The 19,711-nt window shown below is 46.3% G+C and overlaps 1 protein-coding gene across 1 annotated transcript in view; it reads left to right on the top strand.

Annotated features, from left to right (window-relative positions):
• Positions 1 to 177: 177 nt before the first annotated feature.
• Positions 178 to 19,711, top strand: part of LOC126471363 (glycoprotein 3-alpha-L-fucosyltransferase A) — a 184,715-nt gene continuing 165,181 nt past the window's right edge. The window contains exon 1 of the mRNA XM_050099484.1: positions 178 to 321. Within this exon, the coding sequence (XP_049955441.1) occupies positions 178 to 321 (144 nt within the window). The remainder of the gene's footprint in view (positions 322 to 19,711) is intronic.

The following is a 19,711-nucleotide window of genomic DNA, read 5'->3' as shown; positions in this document are numbered from 1 at the left end:
TTAGCCTTAAAGTGTATTTTTGGTAGTAGTAATGTTGAGACGAGTTAGAAGCTCGGTGTGGTGTTTCAGGCGGTGGGTGACGTGACCGCGGGGGCGGGTACCCCGTGGTCGGAGGAGTCGGCGGCGGCGGCTGCGGCGGCGGCGCTGGCCGAGCAGCCGTGGGCGCGGCCGTGGTTCATGGCGGGCGGCTCGCGCTGGCCGCAGTACGACCCGGCCAGCTCCGCGCGCCTCTGGCCGCACCAGGCGCCCGACTCGGACCGCATCACCGAGCAGCTCATGTTCGTCCCACCGCCCTCCGACGAGCCGCCCCGGATACGCAAGGTGCGGCACACAACTAACGACGACAAATAAATCGTTCCTACAGTTTTGCAGCATTCAAATACACTGTTCACTCGTATGACATAAGCAGCGACTGTTACTAACAACAACGCTCATTGTACACGAAGGAGAGGCGTACGATAGTTGTAATATTATGCAAGATTTAAACACACAACCTTACCGTATGCCTGCAAAATATGCCTCGTTTCTAAAGTTACTACAGTACTGGCCATTGAAACTGCTACACCAAGAAGAAATGAAGATGATAAACGGGTATTCATTGAACAAATATATTATATTAGAACTGACATGTGATTACATTTTCACGCAGTTTGGGTGTATAGATCCTGAGAAATCAGTACCCAGAAGAACCGTCTCTGGCCGTAATAACGGCCTTGATACGCCTGGGCATTGAGTCAAACAGAGGCTGAATGGCGTGCACAGGTACAGCTGCCCATGCAGCTTCAACATGATACCACAGTTCATCAAGAGTAGTGACTGGCGTATTGTGACAAGTCGGTTGCTCGGCTACCATTGACCAGACGTTTTCAATTGCTGAGAGATCTGGAGAATGTGCCCGCCAGGGCAGCAGTCGAACATTTTCTGTATCCAGAAAGGCCCGTACAGGAGCTGCAACATGCGGTCGTGCATTATCATGCTGAAATGTAGGGTTTCGCAGGGATCGAATGAAGGGTAGAGCCACGGGTCGTAACACATCTGAAATGTAACGTCCACTGTTCAAAGTGCCGTCAATGCGAACAAGAGGTGACCGAGACGTGTAACCAATGGCACCCCATACCATCACGCCGGGTGATACGCCAGTATGGCGATGACGAATAAACGCTTCCAATGTGTGTTCACTGCGATGTCGCCAAACACGGATGCGACCATCATGATGCTGTAAACAGAACCTGGATTCATCCGAAAAAATGACGTTTTGCCATTCGTGCACCCAGGTTCGTCCTTGAGTACACCATTGCGGGCGCTCCTGTTTGTGATGCAGCGTCAAGGGTAACCGCAGCCATGGTCTCCGAGCCGAAAGTCCAAGCTGCTGCAAACGTCGTCGAACTGTTCGTGCAGATGGTTGTTGTCTTTCAAACGTCCCCATCTGTTGACTCAGGGATCGAGACGTGGCTGCACGATCCATTACAGCCATGCGGATAAGATGCCTGTCATCTCGACTGCTACTGATACGAGTCCGTTGGGATCCAGCACGGCGTTCCGTATTACCCTCCTGAACCCACCGATTCCATATTCTGCTAACAGTCATTGGATCTCGACCAAAGCGAGCAGCAATGTCGCGATACGATAAACCGCAATCGCGATAGGCTACAATCCGACCTTTATCATAGTCGGAAACGTGATGGTACGCATTTCTCCTCCTTACACGAAGCATCACAACAACGTTTCACCAGGCAACGTCGGTCAAATGCTGTTTGTGTATGAGAAATCGGTTGGAAACTTTCCTCATGTCGGCACATTGTAGGTGTCGCCACCGGCGCCAACCTTGTGCGAATGCTCTGAAAAGCTAGTCATTTGCATATCACAGCATCTTCTACCTGTCGGTTAAATTTCGCGTCTGTAGCACGTCATCTTCGTGGTATAGCAATTTTAATGGCCAGTAGTGTAGTTGAAAATACAGGTACAAAAACGAATAATGTTAAAAAGTGGAATAAAATTGCACCAGACACTTTGTGATCTCTATGTCCAAAAAACAGAGAGACAAAAATTGATTTGTCAATAGCTCCAAAATTTGCACCAGCAAAAAGCAGTGCACAAGTGATTTATTTAATGAGCCATATCCATTTCTTTTGAGGATAGCCACCTGTAGCAGATTATTACGAGCAGGTTCTGAAGAGTAACGCCTCCGTTTTTTTTATTCAGTTATCAGTATCCGTTTAGGTATTACATATCGTGCATATTGCTCGGTCAACTTTCCCGTTTCGCTGACGCGAGTTGCAGTCCTTTGCCGCTAGAGGACTCTGCATTGTAGCTCGTAAGATGACGGTGTGTAATGTAACTTTGATGGTGTGTGGGAAACACCGTAATCCAGCCGAGTTTTGAATTCGAAGAGTTCGTCCACACATGGAGCACCATCTCCTTTAGCCTGAAGATGCCAGAACACACACGAACGCTTCGTCAGCTCCAACTATCCGACGCCTTGCGTTCACTGTCACCGATCATCCTCCATACATTCACAACTTGCCCCCAGTCGATTTTCATTTGTTTGCTAAACTTAAAGAACACCTTCGAGGACTTCATTTTGATAGTGATGAAGCCGTGCAAGCGAAGGTGAAGTGGTGGCTGCGTGAACAACGTTAAACATTCTATAGTGACAGAATCAACAAACTGGTCTCTCGTTGGGAGAGATGTGTTGCTCGTCCGGGTAACTGTTGAGAAATAAAGATGAAGAATAAAGATGTAAGGATTGTTTTATTTAAGAAGCTCCGAGAGTTTTCACATAAAAAATTCTGAGGCATTACTTTCGAGCATGCCCTCGAACCTTTCTGAACAACACAGTGCACTACAGGGTCAAAAGATTAGTTGCTTTTTCTATGGCCATTCGTGCCACCTGCCCAAATTCTTAACAATTTTATTTGGGAGGATGAATAAATAAAACTTTCCTGCTGCAGTTCAGTATCTAAAACGTCAAAGTTTTGAACTTGAAAATTCAGCAAATACGGACCAGTTTATTCATCAGTCCATCAAAAACTGACTGCTGTGGTATGGAACACCTGAGGTTAATTAGGAGTGCACAAATACACACACTGTTGTCAAGGAAACAGTATATATTTTACAACATATTGCACAAACAAATTTAAAATTAGCTTCTTCGTTTGTATTAACAACAGTATTGTGATCCATTCCACAGAAAATGTAACCCTTAATGTCAGCTCACATTTGAACAGCGTCTTTCAGTTAATGCTGAAACTCCCTGTTGACCAAACTCTTCTCATAAAGAATGACATAACCACAACTTAAGCTGTCGCTAAAATCAGCTACAGCTTCAGAAATGCTATTAATTTTTTGGAGATTACTGGAACAGAAGCGGATTCAACAAGTTTGTAGAAATGGTAAAGCATTTACAAAGCTTAGATATTATGTGAACTACGAAAATCGGTTTGTCTATCTGAAAACACGAAAAAATGACAGATCATATTACAGAGGGCAAATGAATTCCTCATATGAGTAAGATGATACCTCAAAAATGATGCACATAATACTGTTCTCAATTCTCAGTCAGTTTTCCATAAATTCACTCTGCATATATTTGAAATTACTGTCGGAAAGTATATTTATTTGTATGTCTGATTATTTATTTCCATAATTCCACTGAACTGTTATTTTTTCTACCAGTCTTTTAAAATCGAGGCAAGTGCTTTTGAATGTATCAGAAAAAATTAATTCCTTCAGTACTACACTCTTTCAGACTTAGACAACGCAGTTGGAGCCCGTGTTATTTCCTACCTTCTGCGCCGATTTGTTTGTTAGAACGGTGGTCGTGCGGTTCTAGGCGCTCCAGTCCGGAGCCGCGCTGCTGCTACGGTCGCAGGTTCGAATCCTGCCTCGGGCATGGATGTGTGTGATGTCCTTAGGTTAGTTACGTTTAATTAGTTCTAAGTTCTAGGGGACTGATGACCACAGCAGTTGAGTCCCATAGTGCTCAGAGCCATTTGCACCATTTGTTTGTGAGAAGATCGTGTTATGCCTCTTGTAAGAAGGAAAAATATCTACTAGGAAGTGTGGGAACTCAGCAGCGTGACACACGCAGTGGTTACGGTTATTACAAGCCACACCACAAGTTGGGAAACGGGGCCAAATTTCTAGTAGTTTACTGTCGAGTTGAGATTTTCGCAAATGTTTTATTCGTATCTTACAGGAACTAGCAGTACGGCAATAAACGGCCTTTTAACCACGCCGCTAACGGCAATCAAGTAATTTATAGCAATACAACAATAAAAATTTTTTTTTATGAAAAACAGAAGCTAGCAGTACGGCAATAAACAGTCTTTTAAAATACGCCGCTAACGGCAACCAAGTAATTTATAGAAATACAACAGTTTTAAAAAAAATTAAAGAACATTAGTAAACAGGCAACTAAGGTAAATACAGAACTTTGTTAATAAATTACGGTGAGGTAGTGAGGCTATCAATACCGCCATTAAAAAAATTAAATAGGTCTCAGCAAACACACGATTAATGGCAATAAAAGGAATTTACAAACTTGGAGGAATTAAAAAAAAAAATTTAAACAAAAGTGTCCTGGAATATCATTAGAACATATCAGATATGACGGACCCGTGTAAGGCGGTCACAAATCACCCACCCAGGGATGCTGAAGCTAGACAGAATACTGACCAATTTAAATACGCCTGTAAACACAATTGCCACTCTCAGGCTAGTCACTGCACCGAGTTTTAGCCAGCGAAAACTTGTTATAAGATGGCTTAACTTGCTGACAGAATTAGAGCTAACCTCGTGCAAGGAAACATTACACCACACAGTCCTGAATGAGCGACCACATGATCAACCAACAAGAAGCATGACTTTACTCATCACCCACGACAGAATGGCTAAACAATTAAACTGCCAAAACTATACCCCCCATCGGACAGTAACGAGAGGAGGAGGAAAGATCACTGTCTTCAATTACACCGGTGCCACGGACAGGAAACCCGGTCGATGGAGGCCACAAGGCAGAAGAGACGCTGGTTACTCAAAATTATTACTTAACGATTAAACCTTCCACGAACTTAACTTGCAATCATGCTCGAACAGGCAGTACACTACCTCCGATGGCAAGGATCCACACATCCGACCGCGCACGCGTCGCCAGCGTACCCAACACGCGACGGTCACGCGACAACACGCTCTGTCACCGGAGTGCACGTCTTCTCTGCAACGTTGACGGGTAGTGACCGCTCCTTCATGTTAGGTGTCTCCTTTTAAACTCCAGTGTTGAAAGGGAGGATTTAAAGAAGCTTGTTAACGTCCCACCAAGACGAAATGAACAGCAACTACTCGTGGGGCGATTCTGAATACACCCAACACGCGGTGAGCTCTTCCGTCAACTCGACCCGCTCGTTACACACAACCGACATACATGACGTGGGGCCTGGTACAACCGACCACGCCTGCTTCGCGCTGGAAAGCCACACTGTCCTCCCGTATCCGCCACATTCTCCGCGCGCAACACCCCTACTTCCGTGCCACCACACGAGGTTACAACCGGTCAAAGATCTCACTTCCTCCATAGCAGTTTCCCGGAAACAAAAACGCAGATATCGATAGCAGAGGGAAAAAGACAACCAAGCAGCTACTTAATGACAGACAACATATCAAACAAACATGTCAGGGGAAGAAAAGGAAAACCAATGCAATCTAAACACAAGGTGTAGTACGAGTCGATACACGGCTCAAAGGGGGAGTATCGTGACCTCTCGATACTGCACTTTATTCCTGCGATATTGCTGATCGTGTTCGTTTGGATCCCGCGACTGTCATGTGAATATGGAATCTATAAATTCGAGAGGACAGTACTCAACGTCGTGTAAGAACTCAGTGTCAGCACATGACTAAAGCCCAAGAAGACAGACATACTATTCGCCCGGCCGTGTAGGATCCATTAGTCAAGAACTGGGCTTGCTTGTAACATGACAAATATCCACGTCGACGGTCTTGAGTACCACCGGCGACCAGTTATGGCTTCCGTTGACGTGCCAGTCCTTTACACAGGAGTGACTCGACGTCTTTTCAGACGATTTCCGATCTGTGTACAGCATCACGATGGACGTATCCGTCAGTGATGGCTCAGAGGAGAATGAACACTGCAAAACTGCATACGTTGTCGTCATAGCGTCATATGGGCTCAGCTGGTTTGATGATACGGGGTGTTATTGGGTACGCAACACGATTGCCTCTGCTTCGCGTAAGTGGTAATTTGGATATCAGCTGTTACATAATGCCGACACGTGGAATGTTTTTACCTTTTTGAAATTTGGACTGTGTAGCCTCAGAGATATCGGGACGGCATCTGTGTATAACGGGCAGTCAAATGAAAACCGAACACACGCCAAAACGGGACAATGGAATGGTTCCATTCAACAGTAATCAGTACACGCATGAAGACATTTATTCCACTGGGAGACGAGACGGTCAGTTCGTGTATCGTGGAACGAGATCGGCAGCTGAGGAATCCACAACCGCATTCTCTCTTGCACTTCTTCGACCAACTGAAACCGACGTCCAGCCATGTGTTTCTACAGGTCGCCAAAGATGCGAAAATCACACGGTGAAACATCCGGGCAGCTTCTCCCAACACAAATCGCTGAAGCGAAGCCTTCGTCCGATTGGCAGTTTGGGACCAGGCGTTATCGTGCAACAAGATGATTCCCCTGCTAGTCGATTCCACGAGTGTGGAATGACGATTAGTGTGCAGCGCTATGAAGACACTTTGCAGAGCTGCGACGTACCATAAAGTCAAAATCCCCGGGAACGTTGTCGTACGGAATCATCCTGTAACACGATAACGGCCGCCCCTACAGTGCCAATCGGACAAAGGCTACGCTTTAGCGATTTGGTTGGGAAACATTGCAATATCCTCCGTACAATCCGGATCTTTCACCGTGTGATTTTCAACAGCTTCAGCGACCTGAATAAAGACATGGACGTCGGTCCAGTAGGACGAGGAAATGCGAGAGTGAGTGCGGTAGTGTATCCGTCAGCTGTCGGCCGCTTTCTACGAAACAAGAATTGATCATGTCGTATATTTATATGTCTTAAAGCGTGTGTTGATTACTATTGAATGGAACCATAACACGGTCCCACTGGGGCGGCTGTTCGGTATTCATTTGACTGCCCCTCATACATCCAGTTTACCGATATTCATTGATATGAGAAAAGGAGAAAACAATACCTCTAATTTCACAGCAGAAAAGTGGCAATGAAATTAATTCCATATTATCCAAATTATCCACACATACACTAATCTTGCTAATAAGATTATAATTCAGAGACTCTATAATTACTACACAGAGAAGCTTTACTGTCCTTGCTCTGCTTCAGTTAACATTAACGTGTAGGTCACAGATCTCGAAATACAAGAGACTTATTGCATGACTCAAACGTTTCACGAATTCATAGATAAATGACTACTCTGAGCATGCTGAAAAGCTAAATGCAGGTCAAATGATACGCTACAGGCAACCGATCGACTAACAGACTGCATACAACCCAACAAGGTTGCTCACACAAAAAGGACACCACGATAAAAGCTTCAAACTCAATCGCAACCGGATGGTGACTAGCTGGCCGTGCAAACGTAACAAAATTAAGAACTGAAGTGAACTCAATGCGGAGCTGTCCATGCGCCACGTAACATTCAGCATGCAACCCTGGTCCAAGCTGGGTTGCCAGACGTTCGGTTTCTTACCAGACTGTTCGGTATTTCAGCCCCGTGTTCAGTATTCAGCACCAAACTATGAGTGGTCTGGTGTTTTTAGATTTCCTTTTATATTACTAATTTATTTATTTATTTGCAAAATCAAGTCAGTAAACATTTGATGCGCTGTTGCCAGCCGGCACGTGCTGCGTGCGTGACATCGACTGATCGTTGTCGGTCTTCTTCTCTGCATTCGGCCGCCGCCGACCGCGCCCCCAAGCCTACGCCGCGCACCAGTTAATCAGTTGAAGCTCAGTGCTGAACGCAGATGCATTTCGACTTTATTTTGTGCATTGTTTCGTATGCGTATCTTACCTAAATACGTGTACAACCACCAAAGGTGCTGGGTGGTGCAGACATTGATAAAGATAGTTTATATGAGGAAAACCGTATACTACAAAAAACTCTGGAAGAATTAAAAAGACAACCTTCTACAGCAACAAACCCGTTTTCGTGGAAAAAGTTTTTAAACGGAGGTGGAGCGCCGAACATAAAATATTATCAAAAGCGGAATGGCAGTTCCATGCAACAATCCCTATTTGGATAAAGTCTTCCGTCACATTAGTCATTCATTGCCTAACGCTAGAAATAAGGTGTGTCGATATGGTAAAAGCAGAATTACGCTTTCATTGTAATTTGAAGTTTGCAACATGCAACGACTTTTAGCAAAAAATTAAAGGTAACAAAAATTTTTGAAGACTATAACTAGCAAAAACAAATATAATTTTTAGTGTTTAGCAACTGTTTTATTGTGTTCATCCTCAGCTCAGTAAACCCTTCCACCAGGAAATGTTCGCTAATTGTGTCAGATATCCCGTTTTTTAAGTCCAGTGCAAATTGGGGAGATTTTGAAGGCTGTTAATTGATTCCCATTTTATTGCTACTTCTTAAGGACATAAAATGTCGGGAGAAGTATGTCATCTATTGACAGATACCAGGCACTTCTTTTGTAGTGTTCTGTTACAGAGGGGATGTAGGATATCCGAGGGTTATTCGGAAAGTAAGATCCGATAGCTCACAAAATGGAAACCATTGTGAAAATAAAAAATGTTTTACTTGCAACAGTTAGCTGCACCTCCCATCTACTTCTCTACATAGGCGCTCCGACTTAGACATTTGTCCTAGCATTGTATCAACTCTCTAATACCCTTATCATATAATGCAGTCGTCTGTGCTTTCTGCCAGTTCCCTACGCTGATCTTCGGCTTGTTGTCTGTGCCAAAATGTTGTCTTCGCAGCCAGCAGTTCATGTGGCCAGCGATGAAATCAGGAGGTGCCAAGTTCGGGCTGTATGGTGATTTAGCAAACACTTCCCATCGAAAATGCTGCAGGAGCATCTTCATTGTCCTGCAGAGTGCGGCCGAGAATTTCCATGAAGAAGAAAACACATGACAGTTATGTTACGTGAGTTGGGATGACATCAGGCGAAATCTCTCACCAGTCCGTCGTACTTGGCGGGATACATTATTCATCCAGGTATCTTTACGTGGTCACTGTGCGCTCAGAACCGAAAAGAGTGACGTGAGGCGATCGACGGTCGTACTAGAAACACTGCCCAATACATCTGCGCAAAGCTTCATTGGATTTTCATTGTGGTTTCCAGTTCGCACCCGATCGGACCTTACTTTCCAAATATCCCTAGTACAATAATACGACCCGTATCCGGATAAGCGGTCAGTTTATTCCGACACAGAGGTTTTGTTTACTGTCGCGGAGTTCCCATCTAAATCCCCCTCCGATAGTGCTGAGCTATGTGAGGGAACATGCGTTGTGCGAAAGGCAATGAGGTGACGTGAAGCTATAGAGGATGCCTGGACGCCATATGGGAGCGATATAGACGTGTTAACATCTCGGGCAAAGTGGGCTTGGGGGGGGGGGGGGGGGGCGCTTGATGTTGTACTCTGCATGTCATGCAGGTGATAGTCATAAAGAAACACCGGCATATGGTGTGGGCGGCTGAAGCACAGCTCCGTGGTCGTGTCGGGGGTCGAAGCGGTGGTAGAGAGGTCAGCGGGGCTGAATGGTGCCAGAGGGTTCGTGATCCGAAGAGGGCAGGCGGGAAGCTGTAACGGTGAGACTGCTAGCATAGGAACAGGAGGTGAGAATGGCAATATTGTGAGTATCTTTAACAGATCTCTTGAAGTGACAGGTGATCCGACCATTTTCTGGGATCATCACCTGATAAAGCTTCTTGCAGAGTCCATGCCAGCTTAAGGTGACTGACAGACACTGTCATAGTTTTCCCTCGCAACAGTACGTCAAAGATATGGTCATCCCGTCAAAGTACCTTGCAGGGACCCAAATATAGGGGTTGCAAGGCTGGTCGGATTGTGTCGTCGTGTAACATGACAAATTGACAATGTTTTAGGCCCTTGCGGAGGAATACTTTTAGCGCAGTGTGAGTAAGAGGGGTAGATTCACAGAAGAGGGCGATGGGGCGCTTTACTCACGAAACCGGGTCGGGCAGGTCAGGAGGTGTAGTCGAAGGTTGTTGGAACACAGTCAGCAGGCAAGAAGAGCACTTTGCCGTACAAAATTTCAGCATGCGAAGCTTCAGGGTCGCGTTTGTGGGTCATACACACTCCCAGGAGTACCCACAGCAGCGCCTCTGTTCAGAGTCCACCGTAGTAAATGAGAGATGTCTTTAAGGTGCAGTGTCACCACTCGATGAGCGCATTGTTCTGTGGATGATACTCTGTCACTGTAAATCTACGGGTGCTGAACATGTCACACAAGTCAAGGAAGAGAGCCAATTCACACTGCTAACCTTCGTCAGTCATTATTGACGTGGGGAAACCGAAGTACAAAACCTTGGTGCGGAAAAATGCTTGGGCGGTGCATTCGGCCGTAATATCTTCAAGCAGTACAGCTTCTACCATCAAGTGACGCTGTCGATTACGGGAAGGCTGTACAGACAGCCATCGGAGATGGGTAGTGGTCCCACAAGATCGACGTGCACATACTGGAAACGTCCTTTTGGGACTTAAAAGCGCCCAGGGGCGATTCAGTGTGACGTGAGACTTGTTCCTTTGGCACAGAATGCACGCACTGGGTCAAAGCTTGCAATCCCTCTTCACCTTAGGCCATATGAAATGGTCCGCCAACGGGGGCGACATATGTCGGAGTTTGCCAAATTATGTAACTGGTTCGAAGATGAAATTGCAAAAATGACTGAGGAATAAGAGGGCGCGTCCGTTTCGGCGAGACGTCACAGATGATCGGGCTGGTCACGCTAACAATAGACCAAAGTGCAATCCATAGATTTGTGGAGGTGTCACGAAGAAAAGCCTCTAACTGCTGGCCTTGGTGTTGTGCTTCCGCGAACTTTAATAGTCGAAGTGGGATGACACGGTGTTGATGCATGAGAGGTTATCTTTCACTACGTTTTACACGCCTTTCGTATGACAGACGTCGGTGGTGAACTGTGCAACTTATGATAAGTGCCAGACTTGTCTAAAGTCGATTGCATCTCTGACGTCCATGTGAGTTTACGTCTGCCGGTAGTGGGCTTGCCGATGAGGACTTGAGTGGGTGGCACCTGAAGAGAAGCTGCCTGTTGACGGTACTTTGGATAAAAATTTACCACGGCTAAAGACCAGCATACTTTCTGGTAATTCTGCAGTGACGGCAGTTGCTGAATGATTTCAGTGCTCTGTGGCGTAGGGTGAACGCCAGAGGCGTTTACTACGTGGCCAAAGACAATTGTTATGATGCGAGTCAGCAGCTGTTATGTTCTGGGGAGACTAATTTTACGTCCTCCTTGTTGTTGTTGTTGTTGTTGTTGTTGTCTTCAGTCCTGAGACTGATTTGATGCAGCCCTCCAAGCTACTCTATCCTGTGCAAGCATCTTCATCTTCCAGTACTTACTGCAACCTACATCCTTCTGAATCTGCTTAGTGTATTCATCTCTTGGTCTCCCTCTATGATTTTTACCCTCCACGCTGCCCTCCAATGCTAAATTTGTGATCCCTTGATTCCTCAGAACATGTCCTACCAAACGGTCCCTTCTTCTTGTCAAGTTGTGCCACCAACTACTCTTCTCCCCAATTTTATTCAATACCTCCTCATTAGTTATGTCATCAACCCATCTAATTTTCAGCATTCTTCTGTAGCACCACATTTCGAAAGCTTCTATTCTCTTCTTGTCCAAACTATTTATCGTCCATGTTTCACTTCCATACATGGCTACTCTCCATACAAATACTTTCAGAAACGACTTCCTCACGCTTAATCTATACCCGATGTTACCAAATTTCTCTTCTTCAGAAACGCTTTCCTTGCCATTGACAGTCTACATTTGATATCCTCTCTACTTCGACCATCATCAGTTATTTTGCTCCCCAAATAGCAAAACTCCTTTACTACTTTAAGTGTCTCATTTCCTAATCTAATTCCCTCAGCATCACCCGACTTAATTCGACTAAATTCCATTATCCTCGTTTTGCTTTTGTTGATGTTCATCTTATATCCTCCTTTCAAGACACTGCCCATCCCGTTCAACAGCTCTTCCAAGTCCTTTGCTGCCTCTGACAGAATTACAATGTCATCGGCGAACCTCAACGTTTTTATTTCTTCTCCATGGACTTTAATACCTACTCCGAATTTTTCTTTTGTTTCCTTTACTGCTTGCTCAATATACAGATTGAATAACATCGGGGACAGGCTACAACCCTGTCTCACTCCCTTCCCAACCGCTGCTTCCCTTTCATGCCCCTCGAGGCTACAACCCTGTGTCACTCCCTTCCCAACCGCTCCTTCCCTTTCATGCCCCTCGATTCTTATAACTGCCATCTGCTTTCTGTACAAATTGTAAATAGCTTTTCGCTCCCTGTATTTGACCCCTGCCACCTTTAGAATTTGAAAGAGAGTATTCCAGTCAACATTGTCAAAAGCTTTCACTAAGTCTACAAATGCCAGAAATGTAGGTTTGCCTTTCCTTAATCTAGCTTCTAAGATAAGTCGTAAGGTCAGTATTGCGTCACGTGTTCCAAAATTTCTGCGGAATCCAAACTGATCTTCGCCGAGGTCGGATTCTACCAGTTTTTCCATTCGTCTGTAAAGAATTCGCGTTAGTATTTTGCAGCCGTGACTTATTAAACTGATAGTTCGGTAATTTTCACATCTGTCAACACCTGCTTTCTTTGGGATTCGAATTATTATATTCTTCTTGAAGTCTGAGGGTATTTCGCCTGTCTCATACATCTCGCTCACCAGATGGTAGAGTTTTGTCAGGACTGGCTCTCCCAAGGCCGTCAGTAGCTCTAATGGAATGTTGTGTACTCCCGGGGCCTTGTTTCGACTCAGGTCTTTCAGTCCTCTGTCAAACTCTTCACGCAGTATCGTATCTCCCATTGCTAATGACACATGGGTGTAAGGTGGTGAGTCTAGCGGTTCTAGGCACTCAGTCCGGAACCGCGCGACTGCTACGGTCGCAGGTTCGAATCCTGCCTCGGGCATGGATGTGTGTGATGTCCTTAGGTTAGTTAGGTTTAAGTAGTTCTAAGTTCTAGGGGACTGATGACCACAGATGTTAAGTCCCATAGTGCTCAGAGCCATTTTTTGTAAGGTGGTGAAAGGGATCTGGCGCCATAGAAATCTGGACAGACAAGCAAAAGAACAGTTGACACAAGTGCAATTAAAATAAATATGTTTTACTCAACTTTTGCGATAAAACTGCTGCACTGTCGACAGTTTATGGCAGCCCAGCATGGGCATGCATCCATGCACACTGCTGGTAGAGCTAGACATCAACAACTCAGTGGAACATTCGGCACCAATTAGCGACAAGTAAGTAATTTCGACTAGGAGGAAAATGGAAATGAGTGTATGGATGGTGTTGTTGGCCGGGAGGCCCCATCCGGGGAAGTTCGGCCGCCAAGTGCAAGTCTTATTTCAGTCCACGCCACATTGGGTGACTTGCGCGCCGATGACGAAGATGAAATGATGAGGAGGACAACACGACACCCAGTCCGCCAGCGGAGAAAATTTCCAACGCGACCGGGAATCGAACCCGGGCCCGCTGCATGGGAGGCAAGCACTTTACCACGCAGCTAAGCAGGCGGACTCGACTAGGAGGCTAGTGCCCAGATACTCGGCGCCTGTAACACCATTCTGGCGGCCTTCATTTGTTGGCGGCCTGGAGGTTCTTCATCGATGGTAATGTTCAAAGCGTCGCTCGCGGCACCTGCAGGAATCTTCGAGGCGCCAGATCCGGCGTTATCGATAGGTCGCGACACTACATTCCTCCCCCATGAACCTCATCACCATCGTCGTGTAGTGACGAATGCTGTAATATTCAGAATGTTCAAATGTGTGTGAATTTCTAAGGGACCAAACTAACTTATGCTAAGAACAAAACACACGCCCATGCCCGAGGGAGGACTCGAATCTCCGACGGGAGTGGCCGCGCAGTCATTGACACGGCGCCTCCGAGCGCGTGGCCACTCCGCGCAATGACGGCATTGGAGCGGCACAGATGCAGGAACCGATGAAGAGACAGGAGCCGACGCTGTGGCTTTGCCGAACTGCTGTCCGCTCCCTGGCATTCGCCTTGACCCCGTCCCTGAATGCCAGCCGAGAAATGCGATAGAGGGCGCGTCCTCCAGCGACGGTACGAGGTCTTCTAGTGGTCGAACTGCAACGGCATCGGCCGTGCGGTTCTAGGCGCTTCAGTCCGGAACCGCGTGACTGCTACGGACGCAGGTTCGAATCCTGCCTCGGGCATCGATGTGTGTGATGTCCTTAGGTTAGTTAGGTTTAAGCAGTTCTAAGTTCTAGGGGACTGATGACCTCAGATGTTAAGTCCCATAGTGCTCAGAGCGGTGGCCGGCCGCGGAATGGAGGGGAAGCCTGCTGCCAGCTGCCTGCTTGGTGACAGATGAGGTGTCGGGTCCAGGTCCATCAGATCAGGGCTAGGTGTTGGTGACGCAGGACCACAGGTAGCCGCAGGGGGGTGCAGGCTGCATCATCCGGGCAGGCAATGAATCTGGGAACAAAGAGTCAGGGGCAGGATCACGAATCTGCAGGTGCGAAGTTGGTTCAGGTGGCGAAGCTGCAATCCACCTGGACCTCGTATCAAAATCGTGCAATTGTCAAGCAACTTTACGACGATGCCGCGTTCCCAGCGCTTCCGACCGCTGTATGATCTGAAAAAACTGGGTCATTAGTGTGATGGAGTGGGTGGAGTGGGCGCCGGCCGCAGTGGATGGTGCAGCAAAAGGAGCGACGTGTGGTGGCGCCATCCGTGAATCAAAAGGAGTAACTGACAACACATCGTCTACCACAGGCAACCGACACGAATGTGCTGCGAATACACAGAAAGAAAGATCCCTTATCATTTAAATACAATATAGCAGGTCAGCAACTGGAAGCAGTTAATTCCATAAATTATCTGGCAGTATGCATTAGGAGTGATTTAAAATGGAATGATCATATAAAGTTGATCGTCGGTAAAGCAGATGTCAGACTGAGACTCATTGGAAGAATCCTAAGGAAATGCAATCCGAAAACAAAGGAAGTAGGTTACAGTACGCTTGTTCGCCCACTGCTTGAATACTGCTCAGCAGTGTGGGATCCGTACGAGATAGGGTTGATAGAAGAGATAGAGAAGATCCAACGGAGAGCAGCGCGCTTCGTTACAGGATCATTTAGTAATCGCGAAAGCGTTACGGAGATGATAGATAAACTCCAGTGGAAGACTCTGCAGGAGAGACGCTCAGTAGCTCGGTACAGGCTTTTGTTGAAGTTTCGAGAACATACCTTCATCGAGGAGTCAAGCAGTATATTGCTCCCTCCTACGTATATCTCGCGAAGAGACCATGAGGATAAAATCAGAGAGATTAGAGCCCACACAGAGGCATACCGACAATCCTTCTTTCCACGAACAATACGAGACTGGAATAGAAGGGAGAATCGATAGAGGTACTCAAGGTACCCTCCGCCACACACCGTCAGGTGGCTTGCGGAGTATGGATGTAGATGTAAATGTAGAATCAAACAAATCGTGACCAAATATATTTGCACTGTTCGCTAAACGCAAAACCTGAAATGTAACAGTTTTCTGCAAGCCCTGATATTCAGCAGGAAGGCTGCAAGAACGGAGCACTTGAATGTCTTGTCTGTTGTGTGCTCTAAGCGTAGTGTGCGATTTCTCCAGTTTGGGCTTGCCAAAAAGATCATTAGTGTTGCGACTGAGCAAGGAAACTGAGGCACGCGTATCTAACTGCAAATGAATAGTTTGGCCAGGTATCACAAGGTCTACATAGAGTTTTTTAGAGTGGCATTGCACCGAAGAAGAAGCTACTGATTTCTTGAATTGCGAACCACCACACTTCTGTTCCACACTACAAGGTCAGTTTCGTTCAGAATACACAACATCTACAGCAAAGATTGATTTCTGTGGGCGTGTACCACTAGAGGGAGTCTTCTCTTTTCGTAAGCATTTCGCTCGAACATATCTGTTCTTGCCACATGAAAAACAAGTTGCGTTTCGTGACGGACATAAGCGACGTTTATGCGCTGAGAATCAGCGCGGGCAAGGCTTCATGGTTGGCTATGCTGAGCCCGAGTGGGCCGTTGTGTGACTTGGAAGCGATCTGTTTACGCGGTCGCGCAATGCTATAGCTAGGCGCCACAACAGAATTGTTGATTGAAAACTATCTACGGCACTATGAAAAGAGCCTCGATCGTCAATAATTTGGAAAACTTGCTGCAAGGAAGAGTCTGGATACTTGAGAATCTGTTCCCTTATTCTGTTATAGTCATTTTCTCAGTAATGGCGTCGCATGTCATAAGATCACTGTAATACTTGCCACCCTCACATTTAAACTTACACTGCCTAGTAAGCCCTTACAGGTCTGTCACCCACTGTCTATAAGTTTGTCCTGAGTACTTCTTTACTCTGAAAAATTTAAACATGGCAGCCTCCACATGGACGTTCTCGTCACAGTATGTATTCAAAGAGTGAATTAATTCTTCATAGGTCAGAAGATCTGGCCGCGAAGTGGGGAATCATTTGCAGCACGTTCTGTTCACTGGCACACCGGCCGTTGATAAGAAAAAAGATTGTTTAACAGTATCTGGTATTAGTGCGCAGATAGATGGGTGTCAGACTGGGCCAAGTACTCAACTCAGTCCTCTTAGTCCTCTTCAAATGGGCGAAACGGAATCACTGATGATCGCTGCATGAGTTGCGGCGCTACTTTAGTTGGTGGAGTCTCATTGTGATTTCCATTGGCTGCCATCATCATCTCAATAACCTGCGTCATTTGCTGCGTCCGTAACTGGAGTGGGTGCCGAAAGCGCTTGCAATTGTGGCGCCGCTAAGTGCGAGGCAGGCATGCTTTGGGCGGTGGGGTAGCCGTGGCAAAGCAAAAAATACTGAAGCTAAATCAATATGTAGCAGCACAAACAAGTAAATTGACTGAAAAATTGCAAGCACGGATCTGGAACAGAAATATCTACCGGCGCAAACGATAAAAGCGTGACAAAAATATCCAGAAGGTGATGAAAAAATAGACGATAGAGGAAGTAAAACGATGTGTCGACTTAGATTCAAGGCTCGTCGGTGACTTTATGATGCGAGTGGGTAGTCGTTGTGTTCCGAGGATCCTAATACTACGTCCTCGTTGCTAATGATAAATGGGTGGCAAGCGACCAAAGCGGTCTGTCGCCGTAGGAATCTGGACAGGCAAGCAAAAGATTAGTTGACACAAATGCATTTTAAATAATTCTGTTTTACTCGACCTCTGTGAAAGAACGGTTACACTGTTGACAGCTTGTAGCAGCCATGGCTAGCTATAACCAGAGGCCAGACCCTGGCGTGTGTCTATGTACACTATATGTTTGCCGGTAGAGCTAGCAATCAACAACTCGGTGTAAACTTTTGCACCAGCTAGCGACATGGAAGTAATGTCGGCTAGGAGATTGGTGCCCGGGTGTCCGCCACTTATAACACCATCCTGGTGGTCTTCATTAGCCGGCGGCCTTCATTGGTGGCATGTTCAAAACAGCGCTCCCGGCGCCCGCATGAATCTTCGAGGTGCCGGCTCCGGCAGTATCAATTCTCGTTGCCGTGAAGTCCGTTGTCAGAGCGCATCGAAAACTTGTATGAGACGCGTGTAATGGGAATCCCAAACACGTGATGATAATCATTTTGTGGATATCGTCAGGGAACATAGGGATTTACAGGTATGCTTTCTTGTACTCAGTGACACAAAACACAGATGCATTCACCAGATGATGAATGAAATTCTGAATTTTCGGGACTGGGTAGCTGTTCAGTATAGTACGAGCATCACACAATCGGACACATCCGTGTTTTGGGAACTAATTTGACAGGTGAAGCCCACGAACTGTCGTGTGATGTCAGCCTGTAGGCGTTCATCTACCGCTATCTTAGCGACCGTGGGTAGATCCGGTGGTAGTCTGCACGGTCTGTGACGCACTGGGGGGCTGGGCGTAGTGATGATCTTATGAACCATTCTGTTCTTAACAAGGCACTACACAAAGCAGTCTTTGAGAATAGCGTGAAGACACGTCAGAGGGAGCACGAGCAAAAACCATGATACTGCCCTTAGTATCCGCAGATGGTGACGTTGTTGTAAGTGATCCACAGATGGCTAAAGAGCTTCAGAGTTCGGTCGTGCAGAGAGACGGAGGGTACGTCAGAATCGGGTGGAGGCAGTCTGCGAAGCTGGTCAAGACGGTGCCACATGGTGTTCCTCCTCAGCTTCGCTAATTTTGAGCTGAATGGCATATTTTTCGTGTTGCATAAGGATGTTCGTTGCATGCGAGTCGAAACAGAGCTGTTGTAGTTTCTGAATGTGACCAGTGTTGTGAAGGCAGTCCTGAAGGTACCGCTAGCCGGTGGGCATTCTGGTGAGCGGCGGAAGCTGTTGCGTAAAGTCGAGGGGGCGTGGCCCAAGTCACCGGTGACAGTGCGGCCGCTAGCGGCACGAGTCAAAACACCACGTACCGATCAGGTACCAAACGGAAGTTTCGAAGGAAGACTGCACTGAGTACTGGCTCACTAACATAACCAGCTATGAATGCCCAGGCGAAAATGTGATCAAAACCCAGGTCCAGCGTGCAGGTATGACATCCATAGATTCGGATTATCAAGTCGTTTGTTGCAAGAAACAAGAGGGCTGAACGCGCAGACGTTTGGAAAGAAGAAGGAGGCGGCGAAGTATTGACTTCCGAGTCAATTGGCTGCTGAAGCGGTCGAGAATGAAGAACGTGTTCTCACGATGATGGCGAGGCGGGAGAGAGCCGGCGTCAATATCGTGTGGGCATAGGCAGCTTCGATATGCTGCACGTTTCGGTATGCCTCCTGCAAACTGTGCATCGAGTTTGAGAAGTCGCATGGCCAACGACAGCTGCAGGCAGAGTGACTAAATCGTGTGTGATACCGACACATTTGTTGTCTGGGCTATTTATACATTGTCGGTGCTATTTCTATGCCTGAAATTAATTAATTCTATGTGTGTGTGTGTGTGTGTCTATTTACATAATATTTTAAAAAAAGTAAATGAAACATTATGAAAGTAGAAACACACGCACACACATATACATATATATATATACATATATATATAATTAATTTTATGGATAGAAATAACAATTTTCAAATGGCTCTGAGGTCATCAGTCCCGTAGAACTTAGAGCTACTTAAAGCTAACTAACCTAAGGACATGACACACATCCATGCCCGAGGCAGGATTCGAACCTGCGACCGTAGCTGAAGCGCCTAGAACCGCTCGGCCACCGCGGCCGGCTAACAATTTTCAAATCGTAATTTTGGCTTAAACAGTTTATCTACTTTAAGGTGTAAGTGGTTGTAGATGAGAAACTGTGGAACAAAACAGTCACTGTAGAAACACAACTCATCAGGAAAACTACACCATGTGGTAAAAAGGCATGAATTCATAACTTATGTGTTTTTTTTCAAAT

The sequence above is a fragment of the Schistocerca serialis genome, chromosome 3 (assembly GCF_023864345.2).
Source record: "Schistocerca serialis cubense isolate TAMUIC-IGC-003099 chromosome 3, iqSchSeri2.2, whole genome shotgun sequence".
NCBI lineage: Eukaryota > Metazoa > Arthropoda > Insecta > Orthoptera > Acrididae > Schistocerca > Schistocerca serialis.
Note: the sequence above shows the minus strand (reverse complement) of the source record. Positions and strands in the feature narration are given on the sequence as shown.